At 37.1% G+C, this 25,234-nt stretch overlaps 5 protein-coding genes across 5 annotated transcripts; 2 read left to right on the top strand and 3 right to left on the bottom strand.

The window, feature by feature from the left end:
- On the bottom strand, positions 6,436 to 6,982 carry LOC110264364. The gene has a single exon (XM_021106295.1). It carries the CDS (start codon positions 6,805 to 6,807, stop codon positions 6,472 to 6,474), a length of 336 nt encoding a protein of 111 aa, XP_020961954.1. The 5' UTR covers positions 6,808 to 6,982; the 3' UTR covers positions 6,436 to 6,471.
- On the bottom strand, positions 7,114 to 8,085 carry LOC107607708. The gene has a single exon (XM_016309630.1). It carries the CDS (start codon positions 8,083 to 8,085, stop codon positions 7,114 to 7,116), a length of 972 nt encoding a protein of 323 aa, XP_016165116.1.
- On the top strand, positions 14,036 to 17,058 carry LOC107605925 (rust resistance kinase Lr10-like). Its single transcript, XM_016307872.2, has 3 exons — positions 14,036 to 15,005; positions 15,474 to 15,515; positions 15,766 to 17,058. The coding sequence occupies exons 1-3, from the start codon at positions 14,195 to 14,197 to the stop codon at positions 16,899 to 16,901; spliced, it is 1,989 nt and encodes a 662-aa protein (XP_016163358.1). The 5' UTR covers positions 14,036 to 14,194; the 3' UTR covers positions 16,902 to 17,058.
- On the bottom strand, positions 17,716 to 20,134 carry LOC107607709 (rust resistance kinase Lr10-like; the record flags this gene model as incomplete). Its single annotated transcript, XM_021107936.1, has 3 exons — positions 17,716 to 19,019; positions 19,182 to 19,211; positions 19,399 to 20,134. Coding segments are annotated over 3 exons (1,887 nt in total), but the record flags the coding sequence as incomplete, so codon positions are not given.
- Positions 20,907 to 21,933, top strand: LOC107605927 (rust resistance kinase Lr10-like). Its single transcript, XM_016307874.2, has one exon. The coding sequence runs from the start codon at positions 20,907 to 20,909 to the stop codon at positions 21,777 to 21,779; it is 873 nt and encodes a 290-aa protein (XP_016163360.2). The 3' UTR covers positions 21,780 to 21,933.

Raw genomic sequence — 25,234 nt, forward strand, 5'->3', positions numbered from 1 at the left:
AGGATAGGGACAATTTCACCTCCAAGCCAAACAAAAGAAAATAGATACTCAATCACAATGTTAATAATCTAATCTGCATAAACACGCAAAAAGACTAAAAATTGTGTTTTGAACATAATGATACACCAACGTGGTAAGACAATGTCAGATACAAGAATCAAGAGTAGCACACTCCCAAGCCAAGTAATCGCTTGACAGTAATAAAATATAATACGAACATAATAGATCGAATTGACATGCAATAACTTGAACCCTACTGTAGTATCTTCTAACAAATATAAACAGTTTTGCAAAATTTTTATCTTCCACTGACAAAAAACATAACTAGTCAAAATTGCTAAAACTAACCAATGCAATCTGAAAGAAAGAAAAACATAACTTTCTGAAGTGCTAAAATTGCTAAAACTAACCAATGCTATAATTCCACACATGTTAAAAAAATATCAGCAGACTTTCTCATATTATTTCCATTTCTAAATTGGAATTGAAACTTTGAAAAGAAAGAAACTAAATTGAGAGATATATCTAAACTGAGTTACCGAACTAAAGTAGAAAGCCGAAGACAGCGAGTCCAGAATGGAGAAAAAATGTTGCTTCAACTTCGAGCAGACACGGAAGAGAGACATGGTAAGACCACCCATCAGCGACGGCGAGATACAGCGAGACATGAGGAGAAGCAGAGTATCAACGACGGTGCACAGTGAGGAGCAGAGAACCAGCCATGGCTAAGAGCGAGGATTAGAGAATGAGCGACCGCAGAAGGAGAAGAACAGAGAACGAGCGACGGTGGTAGAAGGAGGCAAGAACCCTAGTAGAGGCAAATGTCTCCTCTCTTGAAATTGTGATTAAAAAAAGAAAAGGAGGAATGTCTAAAAAACATAAACATAGAGATAAAAATATAATTATGAATTTTTCTAAAAACAAAATAACGGGGTTCTTCTTATAAATATTATTAGGATGGTTAACGATACTCCCACATAAAAATGGGAGTAACGAATCTATGGCCCTTATTTATTAGTAGTATCTAGATTTCTAACTTTTGAAGTAAATAAGTTCTCAATAAATTTAGGAAAAGTATATGGAACTAACTTCTAATCAGCCAAGAATGGAACAACTCAATTAACTATAATTATCTTAATTAATTTTATTCATTTATAATTTAAAATATTTGTTATTAATGGTTTTTAATGCCAAAATCAGGCTTGAAGGAATACGTTGAGAACCTCCCGACGGAAATCACGGTGAAAGCCCACAACCTTCCTGAGCCTTCACTCTCTCTCCCTCTTTCGAGTCTTCACTTTTGCTCCCTCTCCACGGTTGCTGTCATGACCCGAACCAAGCTATGACTGGCGCTCAAGGGACAAGTCCTCAGCAAGCCAAACAACCAAATTTTCAGAAAAATGGACAGAATCTCCTCTGTTTCTAGGACCTTACCCACATAAAAATTATCTTCCTGTATCAATAATAAACATCCATTTCCAGAGACAACAACAACATATACCAATCATATCCACAACTAAATAGATCCAATATATATATACAAGTTCATAACTAGAGTATATAGTTAAATCCATAAGTCTTACATAACCAAATTATAATTACTATCTAAACAGTTCGAGGTTCAAAATAACATAGCCCACATAAGGATCCTGCCTGTGGCATATGGAGCAACGACATAATCTAAATTTTTAGCAAAGGTTCCATCACATAATTACTTAGCCCTTGGAAAGAAGAAGAGCTACCAAAATGACTAAGATCTACTGAGGGACAGGTGGAATGGAACCTGGAATGACTCCTGTATCTGAAAAACATGGAAATATAATAGGGTGAGTTTTGCAACTCAGTGGGCAAACATTATATCTATAACCCACACGAGACAATACAAGTTTTACCATGAAAATTATATTTCTTTCCAAAGATGAGGAATCCATATTAAGTAACTATGCAAATAAATAGATAAATAAGTAAGCAGAATGAACTGAAATGCGAGTTCTCATTTCAGAAGTCAAATCAAATCGAATATTACACACCTAGGGCGGCTCCACCTCTAAGGGTAGCCCTTTCCTCTAGTGTGCTCGTACGTATAACACATCCAATGTGTGGCCTATACGTTAGGCTAGCAACGCCCCTGCTAACTGAGGTCTGAGCCAGATGCATCTAGGTTAACGTCATAACCACCGTTAACTACGGTTTTCTAGTCAGAGTCTCCCAAACCAATCCAAACTAACTCGCTTATAAAAATCTCTAATGCTTTAACATATTACTAAATTCCATAGTAAATCAAATATATATAAGAATGCATACTAAAATTTAATTAAAATTCAATAAAGTCAAATAAGAAAACAGATATGCTTTACAAAATATATAAATATCATCTCGTGTGTATTTTTATAAAATTATAGGTTTCACAAATCAATATTTATTTCAAAAATTTAAAAATCACAATAATCGAATATTTCCAAAGTCCTAAATAATGATCCAATTTAAATATTGATAATAATACACTTAAAAACAATTATAGACATAATATCCACTCACAACTTGGTTCTAAAGAACTGGAAGCAACTCTGAGCGCGCCACTGAGCTACCAATTGATGTCCAATAACCTTACAACTCTAGAAATATGACAATAATAATATTTGTGAGCTACTAATGTTGTCAATTAACATAATCTTACTCACTTTGACAAAAGTCCCAAATTTTCTAACCCTAATGACCCTAATTCAGATTTATATATACCCATAAATATAGAGATGACAAAAATTGGGGATATGGCTAATTATTGAGTCAAAGAGTTACCTTGAAGTCTTAATAATAACCGAGACTCAAAGTTGAATGCTTCCTTCACTCATCAAGTTGAAATTCCCTGATTTGGAGATTTTGAGAAAATAAGATTTGAATAAATGGAGATAGAATAGAGAAGAAAAGGAAGTAAGATGATGAAGGTGAATTTGATGATATTGAGTGGTACCGCAAGGAGAAGAGATGAAGAAATCTAGTTGGTAAGAGAAGAGAAATGAGGGTTTTACATTTTTGATTTTTGAAAGGAAATGAAAGGGAAGGAGAACAGAGGGGGAGGGGGGAGTGTCGAAGAAGATGAGAAGAGAGAAAGAAACTTTTAAGTGGGGGCATGTGCCCTCCACGTGTTCTCAACCTCTTTTTTTTTCCCTCACACTCTCGGTTATTACATTCTCTCCCCCTTAAGAAATTCGGTCCCTGAATTTCAAACCCATAAACTATGATAAGTGTGATAGTTACCTTCAGACTCAAACAAATACGGATATTTGTCGCGCATAGCGTCCTCCACTTCCCAAGTTGCTTCTTCTACCGAATGATTCTCCCAAACAACTTTCACAGATGCTATCTCTTTAGAACGTAGTTTCTTTACTTGGTGATCAACTATAGCCACTGGTTCCTCTTCAAATGATAAATCCTCCTTTAGCTCTATGGCTTGTGGTGCAAGCACGTGAGATGGGTCAGGAAGGTATTTGCACAAGATTGATACGTGAAAAACTGGATGAATCATTGACAACTTAGGCGGCAATGCCAAGCGGTAAGCAACTGCACCTATTCTGTCTCGTATTTCAAATGGACCAATGTAGCGAGGACTAAGCTTGCCTCTTTTTCCAAACCTCATCACTCCCTTCATAGGCGACACTCTAAGAAATACCTGATCACCTATTGAAAACTCTAAGTTACGCCTTCTGTTATCAACATAAGCCTTCTGCCTACTCTGAGCTACAAATAAATGTTCTCTTATTATGCGAACCTTCTCAACTGCATCTTGTACCAAATTTGGCCCCAAAAGCTTAACCTCACCAACCTCAAACCACCCAATAGGTGACCTGCATCTTCTCCCATAAAGAGCCTCAAATGGTGCCATTTGAATGCTGGCTTGATAACTATTATTATAAGAGAACTCGATCAAAGGTAGATAGTTGTCCCAATTTCCACCAAAATCTAGAATACAACACTTTAACATGTCTTCCAATGTTTGAATCGTCATTTCCGACTGTCCATCGGTTTGAGGGTGAAAAGTAGTGCTAAGATCCAGACGAGTTCCTAACGCTTTCTGAAAAGATTTCCAAAAATGAGAGGTAAACTGAGGTCCGCGATCTGAAATAATGGATACTGGAATCTCATGCAGTTTAACTATCTCATCAACATAAAGTTGAGCATACCGAGCTGCACTAAAAGTTGTTTTCACTGGAAGAAAGTGGGATGACTTCGTCATTCTATCCACAATTATCCAAATTGAATCAAAACCTTTAAAATTACGAGGTAAACCTATCACAAAATCCATCGTAATCTTTTCCCATTTCCATTCAGGTATCTCAATCTGTTGCAATAACCCATCAGGTCTTTGATGTTCAGCTTTAACTAGTTAAGCAATGAGAAACAAAAACTCTTATGTCTTTCTTCATGTCTTCCCACCAAAACAAATGTTTCAAATCTTGATACATCTTGTTGGAGCCTGGATGAACTGTGTACTTAGAATTGTGAGCCTCCTCCAAAATAGCTTTCTTCAAATCGGGGTTATCTGGCACATATAAGCGTTGACCACAACGCAAAACATCTTGATTAAGAGAAAAGTCTGAGTTCCTCCCATTGCGAACATCTTCTATAAGCTTTCTTAGTTTCTGGTCATCACGTTGTGTAGCCTTGATCTGTTCTATCAGGGAAGATTGGGCTCGAACATGTGCTAAGAAAACTCCTGATTCTCCAAGGTCAAATTGAATTCCAGTGGCCTCCAATTGATGGACTTCTTCAACAATTGGTCTCCTTCCAAGAGTGATATGGGCCAAGCAACCCATAGATTTTCTACTGAGGGCATCTGCTACAACATTTGCCTTTCGAGGATGATACAAAATGGTACAATTGTAATCTTTTAGCAACTCCATCCATCTTCATTGCCTCAAATTTAAATCCTTCTGTTGAAATATATACTTCAAACTCTTGTGATCCGTATAGATCTCACAGGTCTCACCATAAAGAAAGTGTCTCCAAATCTTCAAAGCAAAAATGACTGCTACTATTTTCAGGTCATGAGTTGGATAATTCTGCTCATGCTTCTTGAGTTGTCGTGAGGCATAGGCAATAACGCAGCCATGCTGCATTAATACACAACTCAATCCTATCCGAGATGCATCACAAAAGACTGAGAATCCCCCAGACCCAGAAGGTAAAACAAGAACAGGTGCTGAGGTTAGACAAGCCTTAAGCGTCTGGAAACTTTTCTCACAAGCTTCTGACCATTGAAATTTTATATTCTTCTGAGTTAACTTGGTTAATGGTATAGAAATTCTTGAGAAGTTCTTGATGAATCGCCAATAGTAGCCGGCCAACCCTAGAAAGCTACGAATTTCCGTCACTGTAGTAGGATTTGGCCACTTCTGAATGGTATCAACCTTCTTTGGATCCACCATGATTCCATCTTTTGATACCACATGCCCCAAAAATGTCACTTGATCAAGCCAAAACTCACATTTAGAAAACTTAGCATAAAGCTTGTGATCCCTTAAGGTTTGTAACACAATCCTCAAATGATACTCATGCTCCGTAACACTTTTCGAATACACCAAGATATCATCGATGAAGACGATAACAAAGCAATCTAAGAAAGGTTTGAAGACTCAATTCATTAAGTCCTGAAAGCTACAGGCGCATTCGTCAGACCAAAGAACATTACTAAGAACTCATAGTGCCCATAGCGAGTACGAAAAGCAGTTTTTGGAATGTCTTCCTCTTTTATCTTCAATTGATGGTACCCTGAACGTAGGTTGATTTTTGAGAAACAGGTAGTTCCTTGAAGTTGACCAAACAAATCATCAATCCTTCGCAATGGATACTTGTTGCGAACAGTTATCTTATTGAGCTGATGATAATCCACACATAGTCGCATCGTTCCATCCTTCTTCTTTACGAATAGAAAAGGAGCTCCCCACGGAGAAGTGCTAGGACGAATGATCCTTTTTCTAGCATATCTTCCAATTGAACTTTTAATTCTCGTAACTCAGTTGGAGCCATACGATAGGGAGGAATAGACACAGGTTGGACTCCCGGAGCTAGTTCTATGGAAAATTTAACTTCGCGGTCAGGTGGCATCCTCGGTAGCTCATCAGAGAACACGTCAGGGAATTCTCTAACAATAGAAACCTGATCAAGACTAGGCACTTCGGCATCAACATCTCTAACAACTGCCAAAAATCCTTGATTTTCCTTATCCATCAATTGTATAGCACTCATAGATGATATGATGCTAGCTAAGGTGGGACAATCATCACCCTTAAAAACAAAAGGTGAGATACCCGGTATGTCAAACTTCACAGTTTTGGAGTAACAGCCCACATCAGCATGACAAGCTGCTAACCAATCCATGCCTAAAATGACATCATTATCTTCCATTGGTTCTAAAAGGATCAAATCAGCTAAGGTTTCAACCGTATTAATTCTTACAGACCGAAACATGACTCAAACCACCGTGGAGACTCCAAGCGGAGTGCCAACATGAAATGGGTGGGATAACAGTTCAGGTTGTTTATCGAAACGATATGCAAGATGTGGAGATACATATGAATAATGAGAACCCGTATCAAATAACACTCGAGCATCTAAAGAACAAACTTGTAAAGTACTTGCCACCACAGCATGAGAAGCTTGAGCATCTTGACGTGTTAAAGCGTACACACGTGCCTGACCTCTTCCTCTTTGGCTCCCTCCTCTGTTATAAGTCTGACCCCTGCCACCTGCTCCTCTGCCACTAGGACCAGAAGAATTTCCAATAGACATAGCTGAAGATGATGGCATTGGTGTTGTAGGACGTGCAATACCTGGAGCAAAGCCTCCTCTAGCATTTGGATAATCTCTCCTAAGATAACCAGATTGACCACAACCAAAACATGCTCTAGTAGCCTTAAAACATATACTAGAATGGTAACTCCCACACTGATGGCAGTAGGGCTGAGCTGGTTTTGTCTGATTTGAACCCTATGCACTAGATTGAGGGGTAGCCTTAACAAAAGGTCTGAGACTTGAAACACTCATGGGAGCAGATCCAGAAGAAGCAACTCCATCAAAAGATGTTTAAGGACGAACTCGATAACCCGAATAACCCTACTGATTAGTCTGACCATGATGAGACTGAAATCCTCTTGAACTAGATCCACCAGAAAATTGTCCCTTCATCTTAGGCTTCTTACCAATATCTTTATAAGCATTTCTCTCTGCTATCCCTGCTTCAATTCCATAAGCAGAGTTTAGGATATCTTTAAAATACATGTGTCCGACTTTAGGCATAAGAGTAGTGAACATAGGTTCTGCCAATCCACGAACGAAACGACAAAATTTCATCTCTTCTGAATTCACCAAGTATGGAGCACTCTTAGAAAGTCTAGTAAACTCCTTAGTATACTCAGTCACTGTGATATTCTCTTGCCTTAATCTTTCAAAGGCAATTGCATCTTCTGCTTGCTTGTTAGCTGGACAAAATCGAGCGAGAAACTCTTCAGTGAACTCTTCCCAAGAAGGAGGAGGAAGTCTAGCTGCTTCTTTGCTCTCAAGAAAAGACTCATACCAATATCTTGCTGAACCACGCAAGTTGTAGGATACTAACTCAACAGCCCATTCCTTGGTGCACTTGAGAGCTCTAATAGCTTTCTTTGCATCCTCTAGATATTGCTGTGGATCTTCATCCAATGAATCTCCATTGAAAGTGGACAAATTTAACTTCAAATACTTTTCAATTGGCGGCTCTTGATCCCCAAACAATTGATAAACTCTATAAGGCTGAGGATTTGGCATATTAGGAATTCCTGCTCCGCTCTTATTTTGATTTGTTAGGACCTGTAATACCGCATTAAGGGTTTGATTCATTCCCCTTAATTCAGCTGCTAAGTCCGGTTGAGCCTCTCTTACTACGGGGTTCTCTTGAACTCTCTCGCGGGGTATCTCTCCTTCGTGTCTATCAGCCATCCTTTGGCTCCTTGGCCTTTGTCGAAGGGCTCCAAGTAGCGGAGAAACTACCCTATTGGATTCAGCAGTATCAGGAGCATTAACAACTCCACCACGTCGTTTCTTAGGTGGCATCTTCCATCTATTGAGTAAATAAAGCGATTGGATCACCAATGACATATGTATATGGAGTTTAAAGATAATAGGACAGACAAAAAGAATTATGAGACAAAAAGATTGAGGACAACTTCCTATAGGCCTCTAGTAACATCACACTTTGTGAAAATGGGCCGGCTTCCATTTGCACAATTGTAATCTTACTGAAGGACACTTGCTCCATATTACACAGGAAAACCTAAGGCTCTGCTACTACTTTGTCATTACCCGAACCAAGCCATGACTGGTGCTCAAGGGACAAGTCCCTCAGTAAGCCAAACGACCAAATTTTCAGAAAAACGGACAGAATCTCCTCTGTTTCTAGGACCTTACCCACATAAAAGTTATCTTCCTGTATCAATAATAAACATCCATTTTCAGAGACAACAACAACATATACCAATCATATCCACAACTAAATAGATCCAAAATACGCATTATATATATATATATATATATATATATATATATATATATATATATATATCAAGTTGATAACTAGAGTATATAGTTAAATCCATAAGTCTTACATAACCAAATTATAATTACTATCTAAATAGTTCGAGGTTCAAAATAACATAATTACTTAGCCCTTGGAAAGAAGAAGGGCTCACCGAAATGACTAAGATCTACTGAGGGGTAGGTGGAATGGAACCTGGAATGACTCTTGTATCTGAAAAACATGGGAATATAATAGGGCGAGTTTTGCAACTCAGTGAGCAAACATTATATCTATAACCCATACGAGACAATACAAGTTTTACCATGAAAATTATATTTCTTTCCAAAGATGAGGAATCCATATTAAGTAACTATGCAAATAAATAGATAAATAAGTAAGCAGAATGAACTGAAATGCGAGTTCTCATTTCAGAAGTCAAATCAAATCGAATATTACACACCTAGGGCGGCTCCACCTCTAAGGGTAGCCCTTTCCTCTAGTGTGTCCGTACGGTATAACACATCTAATGTGTGGCCTATACGTTAGGCTAGCAACGCCCCTGCTAACTGAGGTCTGAGCCAGATGCATCTAGGTTAACGTCATAACCGCCGTTAACTACGGTTTTCTAGTCAGAGTCTCCCAAACCAATCCAAACCAACTCGCTTATAAAAATCTCTAATGCTTTAACATATTACTAAATTCCATAGTAAATCCATAGTAAATCAAATATATATAAGAATGCATACTAAAATTTAATTAAAATTCAATAAAGTCAAATAAGAAAACAGATATGCTTTACAAAATATATAAATATCATCTCGTGTGTATTTTTATAAAATTATAGGTTTCACAAATCAATACTTATTTCAAAAATTTAAAAATCACAATAATCGAATATTTCCAAAGTCAAAAAATAATGATCCAATTTAAATATTGATAATAATACACTTAAAAACAATTATAGACATAATATCCACTCACAACTTGGTTCTAACGAATCGGAAGCAACCGCGCAGCGCGCCACTGAGCTACCAATTGATGTCCAATAACCTTACAACTCTAGAAATATGACAATAATAATATTTGTGAGCTACTAATATTGTCAATTAACATAATCTTACTCACTTTGACAAAAGCCCCAAATTTTCTAACCCTAATGACCCTAATTCGGATTTATATATACCTATAAATATAGAGATGACAAAAATTAGGGATATCGCTAATTATTGAGTCAAAGAGTTACCTTAAAGTCTCAATAATAACCGAAACTCAAAGTTAAATGCTTCCTTCACTCATTAAGTTGAAATTCCCTGATTTGGAGATTTTGAGAAAATGAGATTTGAATAAATGGAGATAGAATAGAGAAGAAAAGCAAGCAAGATGATGAAGGTAAATTTGATGATATTGAGTGGTTGGTTGCAAGGAGAAGAGAGGAAGAAATCTAGTTGGTAAGAGAAGAGAAATGAGGGTTTTACATTTTTTATTTTTGAAAGGAAATGAAAGGGAAGGAGAACAGAGGGGGAGGGGGAGTGTCGAAGAAGATGAGAAGAGAGAAAGAAAATTTTAAGTGGGGGCATGTGCCCCCCACGTGTTCTCAACCTCTCTTTTTTTTCCCTCACACTCTCTGTTATTACAGCTGCGGTGCATCTGAGCTCTCATCCAAACAGCAAAGGCACCAACCACTTCCAACCAAGGCATACTCATGGCGCTCCCTTAACGGTAACCCTCGGTCCTTAACGCCATTAGCGGTGCTGCGATTGATTGTAGTGCAGGTTCTTCCCGAAAACGGTGCAATAATTCACTCTTCTTCTCATCAATTGCCTCCATCCTCTCCATCGAATCATTCAACCAGTGGCTCCCTCGTCGCTTCTCCCTGGTGTGTGCCGCCGTTGGCCGTGACGTTCGTGAGCGCGGTTCTTCCGCAAAGACCATCACGCATAGCGTTTCCCGCCCAAAGAAGCTACCATCGCCGTTCAAAGCTTCTAGAAAAGAGTAACATCCATGGAGTTCTCAACCCCAGAAGGCGGATCGAATAGTACATTGATCAATTCAAATGAAGGGAATGAAGAATTGAGTATGGATGAAGTTGTTATTCAAGAGGGGTCTAAGGTATGTTGGATAGGCTGGTCCTGCATTGTATGAAATTTAATGACAATGTGTTATGTGAATGCTTCTTATTCATGCTAATTAGATGTTTCTTACGATAAAGTATTCTTGACTCCCATGTGTTTGCACTATTTTTTTTATGTTTTTTATTGGAGTGATTCATTATATAGCAAGGATCATAAGTTGATAAAAGTTTTTTCTGGTGTCTTTAATTGAAGGTCGACGAAATTACCGATGACATTATGATGAGAAAGGATGAGTTGGACTTGAGATACGAGGTTTGAATTATTCTTTATTGTTTGTCATCACGTTATAGTTACTATGTTAATGCTAGTTTTAATTCATATTTGGTTTTGTGAATTGACAATACAGTTGCCGGATCATAGTAGGATCAGTGAAGAGGAAATCTCAGTCATAGGAATGTGTTTTGATTCGTTGCCTCTGGCACAGAAATTTTATGCAAATTATGCAAAGAAAGTTAGGTTCGTAACTAAAATCAGGAACACGAATTTCGACAAGACGCGGGAGGAGTCAAAGATACCCATTAATCAGTCTATTCACTACACGCGAGAAGGTTATCGGGCAAATAGAATTACAGCCATGAGATGCAGAGCAAGGATGTATGTCATGCTGGACAGGGAGAAGGAAAGTTGGATTGTGTCTACATTAGAATTGAGGCATTCCCACCCCTATTCCACTAAGAAAGTGGTCCACTATCATGAGTATAGAGAGTTGACAATGCACGCTAAGTTCGTCATTATGGATAACGACGAGGCTGGCATAAGACCTAACAAGATGTATCTAGCACTGGCAAACGAGGTTGGCGGGTCTTCAAACCTGAGTTTTTCAGAAAAGGATGTTAGTGGATGTTCCTTTCAATACACAAACAGATGGTTTTTCTCTTGGAAAGTTGGATGTTCTTTTATTTGTTTTCTCAGTTCTTTGAAAGCGGTCATTATGTTGTGTTTAAGCGACACTCTTATGCTCTGTTTTTTTATGTAGACCTTTATGCCAATCGACGGAGGTGGGTTCCAATATTCTTTAAGAGTGAATTTTAGGCCAGTATGAGGAGTACACAGCGGAGTAAAAGTATGCACGCATTTTACAGGGGTTTCTGCATTGTAAGAGTGGGTTGGTTTAGTTCGTTCATGAATACGACAATGTGCTTGGAAACAAGGAGTAGAAGGAGCTGGAAGATGATGCTGCAGACTCGAAAGGCGTCATCCCATGTATAGGGAGCACAGGCATCGAGAGACAGTTTCAGCAGGAATACACCAGTAATAAGTTCAGGGATGTTCAGCTGGAGTTAAGGAAAAGAGCTGATTGCATTGTTCGACACCAGTAATATGTTCAGGGATGTTCAGCTGGAGGTAAGGAAAAAAACTGATTGTGTGGTTGGGTCAAGTGAACAACAAGGTGATTCAATTTCTGTTAAAGTGGACGAGCAGAAGATAGTTTGGGAGAAGACTGTTTACCATACTTTCACAGTAAATTTTGACTCATTGAGTCAAGAAGTTCGGTGCGAGTGCAACAAGTTTGAATCCACTGGTATACTGTGTTGCCACACCCTTGTTGTGTGGTCATACTACAGAGCTGACAGAGTATCAAGCTGCTATGTTCTCCCTCGATGGAATAAGAACGTCATACGCAAGCACACCTACATTAAGAGTAGTCATGATGTGGCTCGAACCGATGAAGGCCACAACCTGTTTAAGCGTTTGTGTTCAGAGTTCTATAACGTTGCTCAGGAGTTCGTTAATTGTGATGAGGAAGCTGTCATCTTGCGATCTGCCCTTTGGGATGCAAAGTCCAAGCTGACTGATTACCGTGCCAGTATGCGTTTGACTACTATTGCTGCGACTCAGAATACCATGCCCACACAGAGCACAGGCGGTGTTGTTGTACATGACATACAGGGACTCTCAAGAGTTAAAACTAAAGGACGGCCGAAGAGTAAGAGACTTGAGCAGAGTTGGACAAGTCAATTAAAAAATCGATGCAAAAAAGGAAGAGAAAATCGCATCCGGTATGTGCTAGAAGTGAGGTCTATTTCAATTTTTTTTGGGATGGTGTTGTTGATTCATATAGGTTGTTTTTGTTTTTGTGTTGTGCATTTTATAGGATGTTGTTGACCTTTAGAAAAATAATGACTATGATGGTTCTGTAGAGAGAGGATTTGAGGCCTCTGATACTTGGAATGTATCGGAAGGTGGCAGATTCATGTCCCTATTGAATTCTTTTGAGCATAGATAGTTATCCTTTCGTTTGGTTGTACATTTTTTTTCTGTGGGTGATTTCTCATACTTAGCTAGATTTTGTGGTTCTTTTGATACAAATTAATAACCGCTGACGATTTTTGGAGAAACACCTTGTTCCTCGCACCTGGATGGAACGACATCGCCGCGGCCGAGATTGGGGGAGCTCCGATTAACGCGCCAAGAAGCATGTCGAGGACCTGGGAACGTCTCGACGTTCTGGAGCGGTCTGCAGAGGTCAACTGTTGCCCGCACGTGGTGGATGGAGGCATGGCGTCCGATGAAGGTGGAGGAGAAGTTTACCCGATGATCCTGGTACTCTGGTGCAGCCGTGGGTGGTTTTTAAATTCTGCTGTGGTGAAACGGTGAAAGGAGAGGAGAGGGTTTGGTTAGGATGAGTTTTGTTTACCTAGATGAATTTTTGGATATTACTGAAATGAAATGGATTTCGGGACCCAGTCCAAGAGGAGTTGGCAGGTTTTTGGCTGGAGGACGTCTTGGTCCTCTGGCATTATTGATAAATTTATTAAAAGAACGATCAAACTTATTAGTTATTACTAAGAAAAGGTTGATATATGTCTTATAATGTAAAACATTTTGGAACTGGCAGCTAATCAACAAAAATTTTATTCACTCAGAAAAATTTGGAGACCAAATTATTAGAGTTTTATTCTTTATTTTTAAATAGAAACATGAAGAGACTTTTTTTTTTTTTTCGTAATTAATCTCCTTTAACTTTCTTTTGATTAATCTCACACGGTCACACCTATTATTTTTACAATATTATTTTTTCGTACCGTGATTATTAAATTATTTTAACAATTGAAAAAACCACCATCCTAAATTAATTATTACCGTGCTAAGACTGAGTGAGAAATAGTCTTCATCTTATTAGTTTCTTGACCTTGACCTGAATGACAATGTTTGCAGAAGAACAAAAGAAAACAAAAAACATGACCTTTTAACGCGCATCTGTGGAAAAATAATAAATGTACAGTATTACTTGGCGATCTTGATGTGTGTGTATGTGAATCACAAAAGAGTGATAATGTTGCGTGAACAAATTAATTAAAAGTGGTTTATAGGAAATTTCTGCAGCTGGCAGGTCTCATCACTCACATTTCACATATTAATGCTGGTGACTGCTAGTGGGTTGACTACTGGACTTGTGTGATAGTGATAGTCAACTCGTCCTTATGGAAAATTATTGATGCTGCTTGAAGCAAGTGAATTCTTGTTATATCTGTAGTCTCTTGTTATTGACGTGTAGACCAAATCATAAAAAATGTTAAACCTTTGTACATTTTTTATACACCTTCTACTGCTGCTGTGGATCTCCTTACGAGTTTTCGATATTTATGCCACCCGGTGGAATACCAAGGTGGCAAAGGATTCAGACAAAAGAATGTGTTCATCTGAATGGTGTGGGAGGCATGACATAAGGCACCCTTTCAGGCTGAATAATAGTAGTCCAAGCCATTGTGGTGAGCACATGTACACCCTCTCTTGCGAGAATGATAACCAACTCTTTCTGTATCTCAAATCAATCAAGTTCCAAGTGCAATCAATTAACTACAACAACTACACAATTCGACTAGTAGATGCTAATGTTGCTCTGCATAGTCATGATCTCTCTTACCCCCTTCCTTATTCTTTAATCCCCTCCAACTTCACCGGAGCCCAAGATGAACCATATCAATATCGGATCTATAAACAGAATTTTGATTTTATTAGATTGACAAAGCAGATGCTATATTTGAAGTGCCCACCGTATGGAGTAAAATCTTCTGCTACTGCTGCTGCAACAACCTGCATGAATGGATCTTATTCTCTTGGGAGTACATTCTATGTAAGTGATCTTGATAAAACTCTCCAAGATTTGGCGTTCAGAGACTCGTGTCATGTAGAGTGGATGTATCTGACTTCATGGCCTACTGAAATTGAAGACAGAAATATTTCATGCACAGACATCCATCATATGCTGCTTTACGGGTTTGAACTTTCTTGGTTGAAAGTATATTGCAAGTATGCTGCCATGCTCAGTGATCATAACAAAGTCATTTGTTATAAGCCTTCATTTATTATACCTGAAAGTTGTAAGTGTATATCTACTAATTTAACTACCTATTCATATATCTTACCCTTGTGTCTTCTTAGGGTACGTGTAGTTTGATTTATGACTATTATTTAAGATTTGTTTCCAATTTTTCAATTTTTTTTAATTTTTAAAAGTAATTACTTTTAGTTAATAAGGGCATCTGACAATTTTTCAATAACACATTATGTGGATACTGATATTCTATAATCTTATGAAGTACCACAAGAATTCCCTTTTTGTATAAGTTTTTTTTTTGCTGTCGTTATACATTTCCTTGTCTAATTTTCTTCTACATTTCTAAGAAACAAAAATATTTTACTATTCCTTAATGTAATAAACTAAGTGAAGAATATAGTTATATAAATAGATGTTTTTCTCTATGCGGATATAAACTCAGTGAAGAATTTAGGTCTCATTATCTTAGTATAATACTAATTTAATTATTTTCCCTGTTTGTTTCTTGCAGTCCTATTGTCAAGGTATGTTCAGGTTCTAATATTTGGAACGGGTAAGCCTTGTCTTTTCCTTTGCGCTACGTACTTATTTTATTTCGGATTGAAATCTATGGATAGGTCTATGATGATGACATCATGGAATTTATGAAGGGAACACCATTAGAATTTAGCAGTAAAAAGAAGAAACAACAACAAAAAAACATAGCATAAATAAGTTTTAAAACTTTGTCATTCAAATCTAAAGGTGCTATGCTAAGCTGAGTGACTTTTATGATTTCTCTACTCTTTCCATCTCCTTTACAGTTTTATTTGTTCTTGCCAAATTTGCACTTGGAGCTCCATGCATCATTATCTTCTGCATATATAAATGGAGACGAAGGCATTTATCCATATATGACAGTATCGAAGATTTTCTGCAAAGCGACAATAACATTATGCCAATTAGATACTCCTACAAAGAAATCAAGAACATAACTGGAAAGTTCAAGACTAAACTAGGAAATGGAGGCTATGGCTCTGTCTTCCAAGGAAAACTTCGAAGCGGTCGTCTAGCAGCTGTTAAGGTATTGAATGAGGCCAAATCCAATGGCCAAGAATTCATCAACGAAGTTGCTACTATTGGAAGAATTCACCATGTTAATGTGGTGCAACTCATTGGTTTCTGTGTGGAGGGATCAAAGCGTTGTTTGGTATATGAGTTAATGCAGAATGGCTCTTTAGAAAAATACATATTTTCACCAAAAGAGAGTGTTTCCTTAAGTTGTGAAGAGCTCCACACCATTTCCCTTGGAGTAGCACGTGGTATTGAATACTTGCATAATGGCTGTGACATGAAAATTCTGCACTTTGACATCAAACCTCACAACATTCTTTTGGATGAGAACTTCAATCCAAAAGTCTCAGATTTTGGACTTGCAAGGCTATCTCCCACTGATAAAAGCATTGTGTCTCTGACTGCAGCAAGAGGAACCATAGGGTACATGGCTCCTGAGCTTTTCTACAGAAATGTTGGCACAATCTCATACAAAGCCCATGTCTATAGCTTTGGGATGTTGTTAATGGAGATGGCTAGTAGAAGGAAGAATTTGAATGCACAGACTGAAAATTCCAGCCAGATATATTTTCCCTTTTGGATTTATGATCAATTGCAGGATGGAAGGGAAATAACAATAGAAAATGATTCAGATGAAGAGATGAAGTTGGCAAAAAGAATGATGATTGTGGCATTGTGGTGTATACAAACAAAGCCTAATGATCGACCTTCAATGAAGAGAGTTGGGGAGATGCTAGAACAAGATGATGACTTAGAAATGCCTCCAAAACCATACTTCTACCCACTTGATGCACCCACAGAAGAGAATGGTGAAGATAATACAACTCACAACAGTTCAAAATTATCCTCTGATGACGTCTGTTCAGTCAGTGATTCAAAGGAATAGAAATGATCTATTTGGACTCTACTTTGATATAATGTTGCATGCTCTGTATTTAACTAGCTTGTGTCTTTGACTATGTCGTCTATATTAGTATTTCTGATGTATATGATGACAATAAATTCGTTCCTATGTCCTCTAGATTATATTATTATCTTCACATTTTAATCAGTGTCTCTTTAATTAGTTGAGATATCCATCAAAAGTATATAAAATAAAATAAACAACTAAAACTATAAAAACCTGTCCGAAAAAAGGTAAACATCACAATTTAATGAAACTATTATAGCTTATAGGTTAAGCGCGTAGAATGTGCAAAGAACATTATTGTATAAGAAATATCCATAAATTAGGCTGGAGACTTTACCCATGAAAGCAAAGCACTTGTTCTTCATGGAACCTGGTTGGCATTGTCACTCTTTATCTATCTCTCTGAATTTGACATTGTAAGTTGCAGTACGACCTTGTCAAAGTCTTTGATTTTTGTTTTATCGGTCCGGCTCAACACAAGTCAACTCCTTTATTGAGTGAATAGATTAAGAGTCACATTTCATATGTACGGTGACTGGTGAATGTGAACCTTTCACAACCAAAATAATCTATCTTAAAACACTAAGAACTTCTATAACTTATTTAGTGCAAAAATATATGGTGTGATTTGGTGTGCAGACTTTATACCGTTGTTTCTGTTACATACAGACATTTGACACTCACATAAAAGTGTAAGAACACCATACTTGTTACAAAAACAGAAAACTAATTATTGGAACAGAGTTTAAAACAAAAATAGATAGAGAAGGAGTTCTAAAGAAGACCTCACCATCTGCTAGAAAATATGAGGGCAAACTACCAAACTAGGCTAACATAACAGTACATACAATTTACTCCATGTAGCTAACTATAATACAAGCCAATTAGCCAAATATATTTGGATGATATCAAGTGAGTTTTATTTGACTAGTTAAAGAAAATACAAACTTTTCATACCACTCCAAGTTAAAAGTTAATCTAACTCTTGGATCACTTCTAAATCTTGGGTAATTTGTCTTGCAGGCACACTAATTTTAGCATATTTTCTTGAAGGCCCTGTGGAAGCAAAAGGATTAGGAGGATTTGGTATTGTGTCTTGGTCTCCCTCCAACATTTGAAGCACTGTCTGCATTGATGGTCGATCCACTGCATGCCATTGGATGCACCAAAGTCCCACTGTTGCTAGTTTCTTAGCAATTTTAGCATCTTCTTCATCTTCAATATGAATTCTGATTTCATCAGTCTCTTCTAAAATACTATGCATCCATTCTGGATAGTAAACATGGCTACTGTTTTCTTCTATATCCTCTGTGATCTTCTTCCCTCCAATTGTTTCTAGCAGCATCATTCCATAACTGTAAACATCAGACTTGTAAGATACATTTCCAAAGTTCCTTGAGAAAACTTCGGGCGCAATGTACCCCAAAGTTCCTCTAGCTGCTGTCATTGACACTACACTTTGATCCTTGGAGCATAATTTAGCTAGACCGAAATCACAAATTTTTGGAGTAACGTTGTGATCTAGCAACACATTTTGAGGTTTGATATCAAAATGGAGAATGCGTTGATCACAACCTTGGTGAAGATACTCAATTCCTTTAGCTACACCTAGAGCAATCTCTTGCAACTTCTTCCAGCCCAAAAAGTTTTGCTTGTTGTCGGGCAAATTTATGAACTTCTGCAGTGAAGAATTCGGCAAGAATTCATAGACAAGAGCTCTTCTGAACCCATCAGCACAGAAACCAACCAACCTGACAATATTGACATGGTGGATTCTACCAATTATACCAGCTTCATTGACAAACTCCTCCCCTTTCCCCTGGGAATTATTCAGCATTTTCACTGCAATAGGAAATTCTTTTGAGATGCTTCCTTTGAAGACAGTTCCATAGGCGCCCTCTCCTAACTTGTACCCAAAGTTGTTGGTGATTCTCTTGATTTCGGTATAAGAATATCTGGTTGGTTTTTGAGCCCTGTAATCTTCAAGAAATTTTTCAATAATTGCTTGTTTTTCCTTTTGCATTATGCAAGAGTCATAGATGTAATAAATCGCTCCGGTCAGTAGGACAAGCAAAAACGATCCAAGTACTGATCCTGCATTCATCAAAACTACATCTTCAGAAAATGATCCAAGTGTATTGGATGTGTTTGGAATTGATAAAAATTGGAAATTCTTTAGACACGATATTGGATGATTTTCAGTTATATGTGATCCAAATGCAGTTTATATAAGCATAACAAGAACTGAGAGCTAACCTATTGTGGTTACTAGAGCTGTTGATGAATCTGCAAACAATACAGGCAAAACTTAGTAATCAATTGCATTGGAATTAAACATAACATTTCCACGTGTTTCAACAACAATTAATGAATGTCATATTAGTCAAGTAAAAGCTGGATAAACCTCCAGGATTTTAGTTTGAGCTTAAGAATTCAGTTGAAGAAAGAATGGAAGTATGAAAAGCATGTGTACCCTTGTGGATGACATTAACAAGACAATCAAGTTGATTCTTGGTGCTGTTGTTCCAGCTGCACCTTTTCCCCTTCGATTCACATTGTTGACAGCTTGGTTCAGACCAAAACAAAACAAGAGTATCTTTCAGAGCTGGAACAAGTGCATCTGGGAGGGATGAAATATTGAACATTTTGGTGCAAGGAAACAGGGTTGTCAGGTCATGGATAGAATTCCAAGATGAAATGGCATATACTTGACTGGTTGAGCTGCTTAGGCATGGAATCATGATGTTATTGTTTATATATGTATCCATTGCCACTGGTGAACAGTTGAAGAAGTGATAGTCATCACCCTCCTCAACTAGCATGCGTTGGAAAGGGAAAACTAAGACAGAGATATTACTGAGGTTATGGAGCTGCTTTGGAAGGCAGGTAGATGGAGGGGTTAATTCAATTGTTTGTTTTGTATAGTCGATGTGTTTGACATTGAAGGTCACTGATTCAGGGAGCTCAAGAAACAGTTTCTCATCATCACTAGTACCTGAGCAAACCAGATCAAAGCCCGGATAGCCACAGCTTTGTGACTGACGGCCTTTGATTCTAAAAGGGAATCGAATTTCTTGATTTCCGCACAAGAAATCCGGACAGGTAGTATCACTATTAGAGCCATGCGCAAGATGAACTACACCAAAGCAAGCAAGGAGGAAAGTGGAGACTAAGTTCAAATAACTACCCACTCTAATCACTATGCGGATTCAGAGATGTCTCAAGTTTACAAGGATCTTAAATTGACTGAGTCCACAACTTCAGTTAGCATTAGGTAGCTTAAAATTAAGTATTGAGTTGACTGGGTGAACCGTGATAGAGATAGTCAACAGCAGTTTGATACGTGCTTCAAATGTTCGTGATATGAAGAGTTCAAGAGTTATTTAGAAGATATTTTAGTTTACAATTTTAGAATATTTTATTTAATGTATTTTGATTTTGTTTATTTAATTACTAGATTGGGCCTTATGTTTATGGGCTTTAGGGTTTTCTTTGTTTTAACCTAATAAGAGGTTATAAATACCTCCTTAGCTATTGTAGTCGTAGTATAGAATTTTTAGAGGTTTCAAAACTCCTTTTTGGTTTCGTGATGAAACCATGGTGTGGACAATTGAGGTTGAGGAGTCCCTCTCTTGTTGCATCGGGGAATTGGTTAGAAGGTTGAGGAGTCCTTTCGAATCAATTTCCAAACCATGGCGTTGACAAGTTAGGTTGAGGAGTCCCTTTCTTGTTGCGTCAAGAAATTGGGTAAAAAGTAGAGTGATTCTCTTTGTACTCAATTTCAACTTATCTTTTTTGTTCCTATTTTAATTTCAATGTATCTTTTTATTCAGTTTGAATCCTTATTTTCTTATTTATCTTTTATTTCCGTATCACAGTTGATTTGGATGAAGGAGTATGTAAGATTCCACGGTGTTAGTCGTCCTTTATCAAGTGAGATTAGTCACGGCCAGCTGCTCTGCTCTACTGATGACCAAAGAAATGTCATCCGTTGTTGTGTTGTTGTTATCGTGCCTGTGCTTGTTTGCTACTATTGGTAGAATTCACCATGTCAACATAGTGCAACTTATTGGTTTCTGCGTAGAGGGATCAAAGCGTGCTCTCATATATGAGCTCATGGAAAATGGATCATTAGAAAAATACATATTTTCCCCTCAGAAGAATGATTCCTTAAGTTGTGAAAAACTCTACACCATTTCCCTTGGAGTAGCACGTGGAATTGAATACTTGCATAATGGGTGTGACATGAAAATTCTGCACTTTGACATCAAGCCTCACAATATTCTTTTGGATGAGAACTTCAACCCAAAAGTGTCTGATTTTGGACTTGCAAGGCTATCTCCCACTGATAAAAGCATTGTGTCTATGACTGCAGCAAGAGGAACCATAGGGTACATGGCTCCTGAGCTCTTCTATAGAAATGTTGGCGCAATCTCATACAAAGCCGATGTCTATAGCTTTGGGATGTTGTTAATGGAGATGGCTAGTAGAAGGAAGAATTTGAATGCACAGACTGAAAATTCCAGCCAAATATATTTTCCTTTCTGGGTTTATGATGAATTGCAGGATGGAAGGGAAATAACAATAGAAAATGACACAGATGAAGAGATGAAGTTGGCAAAAAGAATGATGATTGTGGCATTGTGGTGTATACAAACAAGGCCTAATGATCGACCTTCAATGAAGAGAGTTGTGGAGATGCTAGAACAAGATGATGACTTAGAAATGCCTCCAAAACCGTACTTCTACCCACTTGATGCACTCACAGAAGAGAATGTTGAAGATACTACTACTCATAACAGTTCAAAGTTATCCTCTGGTGACGTCTCTTCAGTTAGTGATTCAAAGGAATAGAAATAATCTGAATGGACTCTACTTTGATATAATGTTGCATGCTCTGTATCTAGCTAGCTTATGTCTTTGGCTATGTTGTGTATATTAGTATTTCTGATGTATATGATGACAATAAATTCGTTCCTATGTGGTCTATAAATACTTTTTCAACTTAGATAATATATATGTGAACAATAATATTATAAAAAATAAGAGTGACATTATCATTTTTCTAATAATTACTATGAATTCTCTTTTCTACTAATGTATAAAAAATTGGTTTTACACTCTTCAGTCCACAACTTGATTAAACTAATTAACAATCAAAAGCCACCATCGAAAAATTCTATGCTAAATGAATGAGTGAGAAATGGTCTTCATCTTCTTAGCTTCTTGATGATCATGACTTGAATGGCTATGTTTAGCTGAAAAACAAAAGCATCATGTCTAAGCAATGGAAAAAAAAAAAAAAAAGAAGAAAACAAAAAGTTACGCATTACTTGCGGAAAATTAGTAAATAGACAGTGTTTGATTTGCATATCAATCTTTTGTACTTGGAGCATATCATACGAGTATATTGAATGAAAATTTTCCTGTAAGACAAAGGTACACATTACAAGTTAATGAAAGTATTATAAGTGCCTAGAATGTGCAAAGAACATTATTGTTTAAGGAAGTTCCCATGAATTAGACGTGTAGTGACTAGTGAAACGAATATTTGATGAATCCATTGCAAAGAGAGTGAGTGGACTTGGGAGAGTGATGGTCAAAATAAACGAACAATAGAGTGAGTGCAAACGATTATATATCACATTTTTTAGTTATTTATTTTTGAATAATACTACCCAACCAATTCTTTTTATCAACCAAATCCAACCAAGTTAAATAATAAGACTTGAAGTAATGCTACTCATAACTTTTTGTTAATATTAGACTAACTTAGTTGGATTTGATTAACAAAAAGACTTAAATGTGTATCATTATTCTTTATTTTTTTAGGACCACCATTACTTATATCGCAATCTTCTTTCTTTTTTTTTTTTTTTCATGAATTCTGATTGGCATAATAGCTAAAATCTCAATTTAACTCTTAAAATCTTTTGATATTACGATTTTAAATGAGTCAATCAATTTTATAAAATTTTTATTAGGTCTGACAAATTTACTATTTAAATCTTATTAAAATTTTACGTTTTACATATTTAAATTACTTTTTTAATTTCATATAAAATTTCAATTTTTTCCACCGTTAGCATTGTCACTCTTTATCTATCTCTCCGAAATAGACGTTGCAAGTTGCAGGACGACCTTGTCAAAGTCTGATTTTGTTTTTATGGGTGACTGGTGAGTGGATTTTGTGACACCGAATTTTTGTTATCCTTTTAACTTTCTAGTCTTTATTTTTAAAAATAGTTTATTAAAATGGATTTTTAAAAATGACTTACAAGTTACAACTCCTGCAATGTGAACCTTTCACACTCAAAATAATCTATCTTAAGTCACTAAAAACTTTTATAACTTATTTAGTGCAAAAATACATAGTGTGATTCGGTGGCCAAACTAAAATTTAGATATACAGTTGTTACTCTTGAGTTAAAATTGATTTTAGTATATTAATATGATGACAAATATTATGTTGGATTAAAAATTTAAGTGTAATTTAATATGTGTATTAGTATTACAGATTTAATATTTGATAATATATCTCTCATCCTATCTGATATTGCTTCAGCAAATTTTTATAATGCAAAAATTAAACTATTAGTCCAATGCATATGAAGACAAAAATCAGAACCAAAATATAAAAAGAGAAGGTTCTGCATTTACTAAGAGAAAAAGAAGAAAAAGTAAATAGAACATTTGACAATATTATGATGAACAAGATGTAACACTCGAGATTTTGCAAACTAAATAATGATTTATTTATGATTTTTTTTTTGTGTCTAAACATAGAAAGAAATAAAGCAAACAATATCTTATATTCGAACGAATGATTTGCTGGAGATCAGTACAAGACTCATACCAAATAACATGATTAGAGTTACTCTTGGCACCATATCTAGCCATCCAATCCGCAGCTCTATTTGCTTCTCGGGACACCCACTCAACGTGAACAAGCCAAGGACGAGATAAAAGCTTCTGAATCTTGTGAACCAAATCTGTTACTTCAGATGAATACCCACTTGTAAGCTCATACATGATGGGCAGAATGTCAAGACAATCCGTTTCACATATAATATCCCTCAAACCACAATCCCAAGCTAAAACCAGTCCCCTCCAAGCAGCAAATAATTCACATCTGATGATAGACCAGGGGGGAATGCTTCCAGAGCAGCCCAAGATCTAATCTCCCTTAGAATCTCTAATAATACACCCAAATTCCGCTAAATTTAAATCCTGATACAAGCTTGCATCACAATTAACTTTAAAACTGTTGCCTACCGATGGTTCCCAACACAGGCAATTTCGGAGAGACCTAAAGGCATTGTTTCGATTCCTGTAAACCTGTAAGCCAAGCCACATAGTAAATTTGAACTTCTCCGGAATGTTTGTATTCCACAACCAGTTCCAGTTACTATTGGCATTCCAATTTAATGTTTTCTCTAATAACCATCTATAACCTTCCCTTGCACTATACTTTTTTGTTGCTGCAGGCCACCACTCCCACTATGGCTCCAACTCAGTCGAACTAGGATATCTCAGACCACAAATAAACTGCTTAATCTCATGCGGAATAGGTGTGGTAAGACTATCAACCTCCCAAGACACCCCTTTTCACAAGTCTATGAAATCTGATTCAGAAATATGTACATAAGGAACAAGGTTGCAAAACTTACCAAAAGGAGTCCACTCATCATACCAAACTGATTTGTGGACATCCCCAATATTCCAATGAAGCCCTTCCTTGAGATGCTCACAGGCACTAACAATGTTCTTCTAGGTAGCCGATGAAGAATTTCTACTGTTTTTGTTCATACTAGATTGATTCCTGAGATATTTATGCTTCAGAACCTGCACCCACAACTTATCACTATTATTTACACAATCCCATACCAACTTTCCCAGAAGCGCCATGTTAGCACGGGTATTATCCCTAATACCCAATCCTCCTGCCCTTTTAGGAGTTATGGCGACCTCCCACCTGACCAGAGGCAGCCCTTTGCCGGTCGCTTGGCCTTTCCACAAGAACTGTCTCATCAAGGAATCAATTTTATTACATGCATACTTCGGGAGAAGAGAAATTTGTATTTCATAAATCGAGATAGAGGTCATAACCAATTTAACAAGACAAAGCCTCCATGCCTTATTCAGTAGGCATCCTTTCCAACTGGAGAGCTTCCTCGAAATGTTTTAAATAACCTCCTGAGCCGTCTTCCTGGAAGCTCTGGCATGACCGATGTTAATTCCTAGGTATTTACCCAAATCATTGCAGAACCGGATGTTAGAGACCCCTGAGAGAACCTCTTTTCTCCTCT

This window comes from Arachis ipaensis, chromosome B07, assembly GCF_000816755.2.
Source record: "Arachis ipaensis cultivar K30076 chromosome B07, Araip1.1, whole genome shotgun sequence".
In the NCBI taxonomy this organism is placed as follows: Eukaryota; Viridiplantae; Streptophyta; class Magnoliopsida; order Fabales; family Fabaceae; genus Arachis; species Arachis ipaensis.